At 35.0% G+C, this 11,963-nt stretch overlaps 1 protein-coding gene and 1 non-coding gene across 4 annotated transcripts; both read right to left on the bottom strand.

Annotated features, from left to right (window-relative positions):
* Window positions 1-907: 907 nt before the first annotated feature.
* Trnag-ucc (transfer RNA glycine (anticodon UCC)) lies at window positions 908-979 on the bottom strand. The gene has a single exon. It is a non-coding gene; the product is annotated as a tRNA-Gly (tRNA).
* A 520-nt stretch (window positions 980-1,499) lies between these two features.
* Window positions 1,500-11,847, bottom strand: LOC105221664 (hexosaminidase D). Of its 3 annotated transcripts, XM_054236111.1 has the most exons (10): window positions 11,708-11,847; window positions 11,464-11,588; window positions 11,097-11,153; window positions 4,064-4,207; window positions 3,446-4,009; window positions 3,246-3,389; window positions 2,474-3,171; window positions 2,220-2,420; window positions 1,847-2,156; window positions 1,500-1,782 (listed from the first exon to the last, which is right to left on the bottom strand). In XM_054236111.1, exons 4-10 carry the CDS (start codon window positions 4,205-4,207, stop codon window positions 1,561-1,563), a joined length of 2,283 nt encoding a protein of 760 aa, XP_054092086.1. In that variant the 5' UTR covers window positions 11,097-11,153; window positions 11,464-11,588; window positions 11,708-11,847; the 3' UTR covers window positions 1,500-1,560. The 3 variants fall into 3 exon arrangements, with proteins under 3 accessions (XP_054092086.1, XP_011197106.2, XP_011197107.2); XM_011198804.3 differs by lacking the exons at window positions 11,464-11,588; window positions 11,708-11,847 and having other exon boundaries at window positions 11,097-11,355; XM_011198805.3 differs by lacking the exons at window positions 11,097-11,153; window positions 11,464-11,588; window positions 11,708-11,847 and adding an exon at window positions 9,587-10,000.
* Between the last annotated feature and the right edge of the window lie 116 nt (window positions 11,848-11,963).

The following is an 11,963-nucleotide window of genomic DNA, read 5'->3' as shown; positions in this document are numbered from 1 at the left end:
TTCAGGCAGTGGTACCATATCGGAACAAATATGTCATTTAAATGCAGAACTTTTCTAAATATAGAGCATACTTTTAGGCTTAACGAATTAAAAACGATAAATTAAGTGAGTAAAACTCTTCTAGTAAATTAATTGTCCACAATGTTTATTTTTTTATTTATTTCAATATTTAGATAATAAAATAATGCAAATTATTTTAGTATAATAGGCAGAATTTGACAGAGTTTAATTGCCTTATAATCTCTAATTTTTAGAAATACAGTTTAACTTCTCTAACTCGAATCACCATAATCCACAAAAAACTTCGAGTTATAGAAATTTTCATCAAACATAAATTTTTCAAAAAGCTGTAAAATATTGATTTACCACAGTTTTAGTTATTTACTTCGCAAAAAGTTTAATTTAAATACATTAAAACATGTAATCTGTAATTATGTTTGTTGCACTTTGCTATTGTTTAGCTCTTATGCCTTTGTTACACGATTTATGAAATCTATACACGATTTATGAAATCTATAAGTGTAATATATTTTTTGTTCGCCTCCATAATTGTTCCTTGATAGTAAAATTTTTAATTTTGTATTATGCCCTGGTCGAAAAGTTCGATTAATGGAAGGAAATTTGTATGAAATTTGACTTTTATTGCCCATTCCAGAGCTCGAGTTATAGAAGTTTGAGTTATGGAAGCAAATTTGTATGAAATTTGATTTCTAAACGCTATTGCCAATTCAAAAGTTCGAGTGAGAGAGATCTTCGACCTATAGAAGTTCATGTTATGGAAGTTCCACTGTATACATAAATGCATGGGAACGTATATTTTATTTCTAATTATTTCATTTACAATTATTTACTCCAACTATAATCAAAAAAAAAAAATTTAATGAAAATATTGAAAAAAAAAATAATGTGCGTCGGCCGGGAATCGAACCCGGATCAACTGCTTGGAAGGCAACTATGCTAACCATTACACCACCGACGCAACTTATTTACAAACGTCCAATGTTTCATTAAACAGCAACTACACAATGTGGATTTGTGCACCCATACTTATCACATTTCTAGCGACAAAATTCTTTATAAGGAACTAATTACATACACAGGCTCACATAAGATACATTCGGTAACGATTTTTGCCCTATTTTCAAAAAATGACTAAAAACGTAGTTTTGTTTTCACCATTTGTTCAAACATATATATTTAACGTTTCAACGTTTTATCTTTTAATAAATTAGTTTGAACAAATGTTAGAACAAACATCAGTACAAAAATTTAGATGCAAAATTGAGCACGCCAAAGTAAAAGTTAGACTTCAACAAATTGCGAAGAAAAACAGAACCCGTTGCAAATTTTTTAATATGAAAAATATTATTTTAATGAAATGCATTTATATAATATTATTACAAAGCATTTTAGAAAATGTTAACAGCGTTTGTTCATAGAACATTGATATCCTCGTAAGTTTAAGGAAAATATTTAGAATTAGTCTTTTAGTCGAGATAAAATATGGGTGAAACTATATTTACAAAATTATCGAGGAGTTTTTGAATGTGTACAAAGCTATTAATGTGATCGATCATCGCTGCTTACAATATCGGAGCAAACTTTGTCCACATTTATTAAATTAGCAGGCACCAAATTTAGTTCAACCAATTCGGCGCTGAATGGAAGAGGGCGTTGTGGCCACACTCGTCGCTGCATCAATCTTTGTCCTTTTCCCAACTGTTGTTGCATACTGGCAATCGTTGGATAAATATTTTGCTCAACAAATTCTACAATAGTATACTGAGGAACGCAAGAAAAGTGTATAAAATATTTACATATATATTTTCATTTAAACTTCCTATACCTCATCAAACACGTCGAACATAACCTCATGTGCTTCTCTGGCCATAGCACATAATTCATTTATATAGATTGGGGTATTCAGGGTTAATTCGTGTACACGTAATGGTGAAGAGAAATTATGACGGACGTTATATTCCGACATCCATGCACTACGATCTTGCACATGCAACAAATAATTCTGAGACTCTGACAATTTCTCGAATAGCCGCAACGCAAATTTGTAAACCATGCTGCCGGGATATGAGCACGCGGAGAATAGTTGACTGTGATGTGAGTTCGGGTGGAGCTGTATCCATGGATGCCCGGACCGCCTAAAAATTAAATAGAAACTTCATGAAAAAGGAGAAACATAATAATATTATAGTGCCATTCACCGGCTATCTGGATGAAACGCACACTCCAGCACCCGCAATATATCGCTCTCTTTCGGATTAGTAACGAAATAACCCTTTGACACAGTAGATAGCGAGGTGATTAAGCTAGGTATACCAACGGGAAATAATTCGCACAACACTGCAAAATGATCGTAACGCTGCCAACCTGTTAACGCTAGACCGCGAATGCCTTTGGAAAAACTATTCACCAAATAACGTAAAAAGGTTTTACATAAAAAATAGTTTGCATTTACCGTCCACTCTCTTTCGCAATGACTGCTAACCATCTCATATTGTTTTCTAAATGTCGTTGTAGTGGCGGTATCATTAGACTCTCACCAAATGCGCCTTTGAAAGCAGATGCTGTCCAAATTGTCGGAAAAACTTTCGCGTACATGTCCCATAATTGGGGCTGGATGAATCTGTAAATATCTGTGGCGTATACCCAAATCATCGGCTCTACGTAACTACCAATATGAGCATGCTGCATTTCGCTTAGCATCATGTCTCGGAGCATATCATCCCAAATAACCACCTGAAGTTGAGGCCAGTGTGTTCTCACGAAATTGGAAATAGTGGTTATATGGGTGAGGAAGATCTCGTGCCGACCATGTTGTCGACATCTAACGCACTCGCCCATTCGTGACACCTCATCACAGCCAATGTGGATATGTGTAAATGCAGTAGAGTGTACTGAGGGTCCATCGGCTGACGTACTGCTACTGTTTATAACCGCATCGGATATACTCAGATGAAACTCTATAATTTGAGTTAACGTATTCTGTATAAATACGATGGAATCTTGTAGACTTGGACATAAGGATTGTGGGCTTTCGGGTATTTCACGCATATTTTCGAACTCTTGCAATTTCAAAGCGAATTCAATGTGTCCAAATGTTTGCACCAGAGGCATAATAGTTAAGCCATGCAATACAACACTTGCCAGAAATTCCTTTAAATTAAGAAAAAAGAAACTAACGAACTGAATTATGTTACAAACATATACGTAGAAGAAGTGCAAATCACCTTCAGCTCGTCCATTTTATAAGCATTTTTAGCTGATAATGTTTGCAAAATTCCTGTGTAAGGAAACATATCTTCGTACTCAATAAGTAGACCAGTTGCCCCCAATGCTTTCAACATCGGCAACAATCGTTTTAAAAAAGCGAGCTAAAATTAGAAAAAAAAAAATTAATACACTTCTACGTTTTTATTTGAAAAGACACCTTTGGCGGCGCACCCTTCAGGTCTAAATGCACGAGTCGTTCATTAGGTCCACGAGGTCCACTCGGTCCGATGCCCGCAATTGTTGGCACCCCCAAACGCAATAATTCATGCTCATATTGCGACTGTCGTTCAGCGGATGTAAGAAGTCGATCATAATCCATGTTGTTCTGGATCTCTCCTATACCAGCGTTACGCACACGTTGTTTATTCTCAAGTATTTTGAGACGTTCGTCTTCAAATAGATAATTTGCACCAAAAACGGGTATTTTTTTGCGACGCGGCACTAATGAAAGGCTCTGCCCAGTGTCCTCAAGCAGGCCAATAGAAGGCGGTTTGTTGGTTGGTTTAACGAATCGAATAATGCCGGAGTTTTTGCCGCTATGCGCAGCTGCTGGTACAGGTATGCCGCCAGTTGGCCGGCGCGCTTGCAGCAACTTGTAATTGTGACTGGTGGTGGTAGTGTTGTGCTGATTTTGTTGGTAACGTAAAACACGATTTGCTTGCGAAATTAATTTTTGCAGAAAATATACGTGCTTTTCTGGGTTATCTGTTTGTTTGAGATTCTAAACACAAATTAAATATTAATAGATGATTTCATATAGTGTCAGCCTTCTAACATTAATTTCACCATCTATCTGTATGTCCCCGCTATTAGAAATGAAAAACACCCAAGTCCAAAGGAGGAAAAGCGCCAGACTGGAGACGATAAGGATTCCACTGAGTTTGCGACGCCAAAGCAGAATAAGGCAATTGGATTGCATCTAGACATATAGTTATATAAAAACGTATGGTTTTACTAATTAAACAATATAAAATATATTGTACAACTCAATATTTTTTAATGAATTCAAATGCCCACAAAATACTTGTTTTAATTTAAACTTATTTAGAAAATTATATTTTCGTATTAACTTAATTTAAGCTCATTTCTGTATTTTTATCTACATATATTCCTCATAATTTAATTATGTAAAATACATGCCACTTGTACATACGGCCTTGACTCAAAATTCTGCAGCATTGCTTTTTATAAGTGTTTAACTTTGTTTACTTCGATGTTTAATGGCCTTCTCGCTACTTTACACTATCCTCGCTACTGCTGTATACTGGAAATGTTTGCTTTGCGGTGCAGTTTTAGGCTACCGAGACGATTCAGCAACCAATGAGGTAATAGTGTTCGCACTGTTTTCCCACTTATATGGTATCTGTTGCTATAAGCAGCAGCAGAAAGCTGCATTTTATAAAATGTGTTAAGAAGAATCAGCCCCAAAAATGGCATTCAGGCCAACATTTAGCCTAAAGGATATTGTGAGCAGAGCAAATTTTATATCCATGTACGTAGATACATTAGATATGTAAATAAAACAAGTAAGGAAAGGCTAAGTTCGGGTGCAACCAAACATTTTATACTCTCGCAATTTACATAAGAAATTTTATTAAGATAACACAAATTTAGCCATAAATTCGGCATAAAGTTTAATAAAAGAACGAAAATCGTCCTATATAGTGTATGAGGGCTGAGGTAATTCCTACCCCGATTTCATTCATTTTCACTAGCAAGGTACACTATATCCAAGACTATACACCCACTTAATTTCGCTAAGATATCTCACATATTAACCAATACATATATGCAGATTAAAGCCCACCGTATTTTTGAAAAACCTATAATTAGGTATATGGGAGCTGTTATTATCCGATTTTAAAAATTTTTGGAACAGAGACACACTATTAGAAGAAAACAATTTCCTCTGAATTACATTAAATTATCAGAGAGATTTATCCATATTTTCGGTTAAAATTTACCCTTAGGCGCGGAGTTCAACATGTTTGATAACAGGGACCTTGAAAAGTTATAGTCCGTTTTCGACAATTTTTTCTCAAGTGAAGCCAGAGATGATATGCACTATTTGTGTAAAGTTTTATTCCGCTATCTTCATTGGTTCCTTATGTATACATTATAAAGTGAAGGAAGCAGATGGAACTCAAAATTGAGTTATATGGGAAATTGTCGTGGTTATGAACCGATTTCATCCATTTTTCACATGTGTCATCAGGGTGTCAAGAAGATATTGTGTACGGAATTTCATTGAAATCTGTCGAGTATTTCCTGAGATATGGTTTTTGACCCATAAGTGGGCGATGCCACGCCCATTTTTCATTTTGTAAAAAATCTGAGTGCAGCTTCCTTTGCTATTTCTTCTGTAAAATTTAGTGTTTCTGACGTTTTTCGTTAGTAAGTTAACCCACTCTTAGTCATTTTCAACATAACCTTTGTATGGGAGGTGGGCGTGGTTATTATCCGATTTCTTTCATTTTTGGACTATATAAGGAAACGGCTAAAAGAAACGACTGCAGAAAGTTTGGTTTATATAGCTTTATTGGTTTGCGAGTTATATACAAAAAACCAATTTGAGGGCGGGGTCACGCCCAATTTTCCAAAAAAATTACATCCAAATGTGCCACTCCCTAATGCGATCCTATGTTCCAAATTTTACTTTTATATCTTTATTTATGGCTTAGTTATGACACTTTATATGTTTTTGGTTTTCTCCATTTTGTGGGCGTGGCAATGGTCCGATTTTGCCCATTTTCGAAAGCAACCTCCTCAGGGTGCCAAGGAATTAATTGACTTATCGCGCCCCATCCCATACAAATATTAACTATTAAAAGTGTTTTAACTTAGATGGTACAGCAGGGCTACACTAAGATTGGTATAAAAAATGGACAATGGGCATGGCAAACATATCTAAGGAACTATTCGACAAATTTTCACAAAATTCGTTTCGTAACATTTTCTTGGCTTCCCAAAGCTATAGTTTGAAAATGGGTGAAATGGGTTCACAATTAAGCCTAGCCTAATTCCATATACCATAATTTTGAATTGTATCTAATTCGTTTACTTCATAACATATAAATTAAGCACCAGTGAAGATATCGGAACAAAACTTTACACAAATATTGCCTTTAGAGCTTTATGCCGAATATATGTATGAGTCAACATTTTTTTCGGTTTTACCCTAACTTTGAATTTCCTTACTTGTTGTACATATGTTAGTGTACATACATAAAGAAACATATGTATGTATATGTACAAGATGTTTGTAACGCTTTTGTGAAGATGATGAGAGATGACGAATAGCTTGTGTGGCTTTCACTATTGTTTACTTTGTCCCTGATATTTACGAACTCCGTGACGCTGCAGTTGCGGCAGTAGATGCTGTTGAAGCCCATTTACCATTGTAGGGGCACAGTTGCAGCTATTCTTTTCAACTATGACGTTTTTGACTATTATACAGATATAAAGTCGAAGAAGGAAGCGTCATCACTTAGGTTATAACAGTTGTGCGTGTTGTTGGTATTATATGATGCGCTCACAAGCACTTGTATATGTACACGAGTATTAAGGTATAAGCACCTGCGGATCCATGTTGCTTCTTGCACCTAACATGCACAGCGCGGAGCATGAAATATCACTTCACTTAATGAGTGCTGAAACACTTCTTCTTTAGTCGCAGAAATTGTTGCAACAAAGAAAAAAAATTGTTTTTTTCTTTTTTCACAAGTAACAGCAAGTTGTATAGGAGATATGTTGTTACGTGTGCAAATGAAGATGAAGTCGTTTGGTTTCATTATTTTTATTAAATAGGATTAAATTAATCCTTAAATCCTTGAAATTTTGGTATTGTGGAGAATACATATGAATACTAATGGACGTATAAAGAAATATTTGCACAATACTGGAAGCGGGTGCGTCTATCAATTGAAATGTATTGCTTATGCCACATTCCCTTTACACGCAACGACAGATAATCCGAGTACAGTTTTAAGCTGCATCAACATGGTCCAACAAACAATCACTACAATAGCGAGTGCAAAATCTGAAGCCTTTAGATTACATTTACATGGCGATACATTTGCTGTGGTGTAAATAATTGTGATTGTGTAAAGATGGGGGCAGAGAGAGAGGAAAAATATTCACACAATTTCATTCATAAAGCAATCACTTACAGCGTGAATAAAAAAAACTACTTTCGTGTGAATATCCTACGCAGGGTATAGTTTATTCCCTAGGAATTGATTAACGTTTATCAACTTTTTTGATGTGTAAATACCAACACAAAGCGGAAGCACGGCAGTTATATGACAAATATTATCTGCATCGTAATCGCACTTGATTTGCTCTACTTCTGTCACACATTTGCCGCGCTTTATGATGCCTCGATGTCTAATTAAATGTTGCATCTTGTGAGTTGCCAACTCTGCACGCATTCAAGGGCACACCCGTCAGCCTGGTTGGTACATTATTATTGTTTTCGAACATACTTAGGTTCATATGCATAGGTGTAATTGGTATATTCTTCTTCTTCTTCTTCTTAACTGGCGTAGAAACCGCTTACGCGGTTATAGCCGAGTCCACAACAGTGCGCCACGCATCTCTCCTTTTGGCGGTTTGGCGCCAATTGGTAATACCAAGTGAAGACAGGTCCTTCTCCACCTGGTCCTTCCACCGGAGTGGAGGTCTCCCTCTTCCTCGGCTTCCACCAGCGGGTACTGCATCGAAAACTTTCAGAGCTGGGGCACTTTCATCCATTCGAACAACATGACCCAGCCAGCGTAGCCGCTGTTTTTTTATTCGCTGGACTATGTCTATGTCGTCGAACAACACATACAGCTCATCATTCCATCTTCTGCGGTATTCGCCGTTGCCAATGTTTAAGGGACCGTAAATCTTCCGCAAAACCTTTCTCTCGAAAACTCCTAGTGCCGTCTCATCGGATGTTGACACCGTCCACGCTTCTGCACCATAAAGTAGGACGGGAATGATGAGGGACTTGTAGAGTTTAGTTTTTGTTCGTCGAGAGAGGACTTTACTTTTCAATTGCCTACTCAGTCCATAGTAGCACCTGTTGGCAAGAGTGATTCTGCGTTGGATTTCAAGGCTGACATTATTATCGGTGTTAATGTTGGTTCCTAGGTATACGAAATTATCTACAACTTCAAAGTTATGACTGTCAACAGTGACGTGGGAGCCAAGACGCGAATGCGCTGACTGTTTGTTTGATGACAGGAGATATTTCGTCTTGTCCTCGTTCACCACCAGACCCATTCGCTTCGCTTCCTTATCCAGGCGGGAAAAAGCAGAACTAACGGCGCGGGTGTTGTTTCCGATGATATCAATATCATCGGCGAACGCCAGGAGCTGTACACTCTTGTAGAAGATTGTACCATCTCTATTTAGCTCTGCAGCTCTTATAATTTTCTCCAGCATCAAGTTAAAGAAGTCGCACGATAGCGAGTCACCTTGTCTGAAACCTCGTTTGGTATCGAACGGCTCGGAGAGGTCCTTCCCGATCCTGACGGAGCTTTTGGTGTTGCTCAACGTCAACTTACACAGTAATTGGTATCAGTTTGTTATAATTCATAGTTCATTGCGTTTGATGTTAAAGTTGCTTAGCCAATCACTAAGTGTAAGTGCACATACACTTAATAGTACGACGATGCGTATACGTAATATATTAATGCAGTAGATATACTGTATATTCGCGCAATTATGTTGCATGTACATGTTATGAACATTAAAAATGAATTCATCGTGTTATAATATGATAATAGAATTTTTAAATAAGCCCAAAGGGTAAGGTCATATAATGTAGTACTCGTAGTATTTGAAATAAGTTGAAAGTGGCGTAAGAAGTCGAATGCAGCAAGCAGCTGATGTAGATATAACCTCAACGACATTTTCAGACTAAAAGATTTTGATGAGTGTGTCGAAAGTTTGTGCATACACATTATGTTATTAAATGTTATTACTGCATCTTTAACTCAGAGTCATGGCGAACAAAAGTTATATCTCAGTAATGATCACATAGTTGAGTTTAATAAGCAGAACGATATATATATCATGACGCGTATTAAATAGGTAAGTCTGTATATCCAACGATTTCTTTAATTTCGTCTCAAATGTATTAATAATCATTACATATAATAGTTGTATAAAGGGATTAATTAATTTATCATGTAAACGTTTGAAACTTACATAGTTGGGCGCACGTTACTTCAATATTCACATACATTAATTGAATCATATTTAATAAACACATATAAAATTACATAAATACTTATGTACAAATACATACCTTGTTTATATCGTTATTATTATCGTTATTTAATTAAGTGCATCAGTTGAGATAATGTTCACCACTTTCTCTAAGAACTTTCTAATTATCACATTTTTAAGTGCTTACTATTTAAAATATCTCCTTATACCCGCAATTTAAATTACAAATATGTGTAAATATACTTATTTTCAACATAAACAAAGATGTATGTATGTATGCATGTGTTTACGCGCAAACACTGAACTCCGTTACAGGTGAATACTTAGTTGGTACTGTTAACTGATTGACACCGATTCGCAGCTCCACTAACAGTATAGCAACTGGCTCGACATATCCCTTTAAAAGCGAAGAGTAGCTGCATTGCATAAACAGTGTTGCATTTTATGCAACGTATCATACTTATCCAAATCTTGAAAAATATTGCATATGAAACTAAAATATACTCGAATTACTATAAGTATTATATGAGTACTAGAGTAATTTATGGATGAATTTTACTCATTTAGAACACTGAATTACATTATACCAAAGAAAAGACATTCACTAAATTTAAATATTGATGGTTATTTGTTAACTTTTTTAAAATGTATCATGAGAAACGTGTTTTCATAGAATTTTACTGATATACATGCATATGTAGCTACATATGTAGTAGTTTGTGACATATGTACTTAAAGCTATTAGATTTGGAGAATAAATGTTAAATTTTCAGTTTAAATACTTAAGCTACGCAGAAGTGCTGAACGTCTATGGTCCTATATAATAATGAATGGTTTGGAAGCGGAACTTTTTAAGATTCGGGTAGTACAATAACCTTACACGCAACTATGTATGTATCTGAATCTTAAACGGTTGGATTTACCGTAATTGTAAGCTATATTATAGGATTTAATTTATTTGTGGATATATCGTGGATTTATGAAAAATATTTCATTTTGAAAAAATATATATGTTTATTTTGAGGAGAAAAACGAATACAACAACGAAAATCAGAGCGTATTACTAAATTGTTGGTTCTGTCTAAAGCAGAAACTACATAACACGCGTAAGCGTATGCCCTACTTTGACAGAATACATATTTTCTTATGAGCAACAAATGTTCATTTAATAATAATTGAGAGTTGACATAAACATAGAAAGATATTAATAAAATAGTTCCAGCCTTAATAATTTCAATCAATATTTTATTATATATGATAAACGTTCATGACAACTGCAAATACAATATCGTTAACACGTTTAAAATATTTATTCTCTAAAAAAAGTAGTACGTTAATTTTTCGCGCCCACTGTTAGGTATACTCTCCGTGCTTTTAATTGGCTATTCCATAATCTCACATTTAGTATTTATTATTACCCGACAACCCTACAAGAGAATTTATGTCTCAAGCTTCGGCATCAAACACTTTAATATTGATTTTATGTGAAATTATGTCGTGTCTCTTCACGCAATGTTCACAATAAGAATAAAATTGTTTATTTAATTGCTTAATATTCATTTAATTATAATTTAAATGGCACAACTCACCTAAACAATACACCGTTCCAGATTAGCAAACACCTATAGTAAATGCAGCACTTGTCACTGTAATTGGAGAGTATGAGAGAAACACTTCTAGTAAAATGAGAGAAAAATTCGTAAAACCACAAAAGCATAATAGAAAATTTAATTAGTATTTTTATTTGAAAGAATCAGCGAAAATGCCGGGAGCATTGCAATAATAGCATTGCACGGCGCAATATGTTGCAACAGCAACCAATACTGATGAAGGAATAAAATATATGCTTCAAATAATGAACTATACAAAATGAGGGATACTGCATGTTAAAGGGAAATAACTATATACTAGAAAAGCATAATGTTAAATTCTATTAGAATGTGATCTAAAAGTTACCTGATGCCACGGTAAAAGTTTGTGCCATAAACGACCAAGTTGCCAAGCCTTTCTAAGGGAAATTACCACTGTTTCTAACACATGCAAACTGAAAACCCCTAGTTGTTCGATGGAGGATGAAATCTCTAAAAAATTTACATTTTTAAAAGGAATATAAGTTTTTAAAAATGAATAACAATATAATGCACTATAGTGGTATTAACATAATCCATTTAAAATTGAGACCAATTAAATATTTGGTTACCCGCTTTTTGGCAACTCTGTCTCTGTTTCGTATTTGCAGCATATAATAGCCATTTAATAACGCGAGACACACTTGTGGTTAGGAGTTGGAAATAAATTTATTAAATTTTGACAGTGAAGTGAATTCCTATAATATATTTTAATTGAATAAAATTATAACAATAATAAAGGAATTTGAGAATAAAATGGAAGTGAACGAAGATGCAATTATATCTGAAAATTACTTGTGAAAATATTCTATGGGAAAATTTTCAAGT

This window comes from Zeugodacus cucurbitae, chromosome 2 (assembly GCF_028554725.1).
Source record: "Zeugodacus cucurbitae isolate PBARC_wt_2022May chromosome 2, idZeuCucr1.2, whole genome shotgun sequence".
NCBI lineage: Eukaryota > Metazoa > Arthropoda > Insecta > Diptera > Tephritidae > Zeugodacus > Zeugodacus cucurbitae.
This window is presented reverse-complemented; position numbering and strand designations above follow the sequence as displayed.

Excerpts from the sequence above, each read along its gene's own strand:
- LOC105221664 (XM_054236111.1), bottom strand. The coding sequence starts at position 4,207 with ATGCAATCCAATTGCCTTATTCTGCTTTGGCGTCGCAAACTCAGTGGA. Across the intron at positions 4,010-4,063 it reads AGATAGATGGTGAAATTAAT|AATCTCAAACAAACAGATAA; the intron begins GTTAGAAGGCTG and ends ATTTGTGTTTAG. Across the intron at positions 2,421-2,473 it reads ATTGCGAAAGAGAGTGGACG|TTTTTCCAAAGGCATTCGCG; the intron begins GTAAATGCAAAC and ends TTTGGTGAATAG.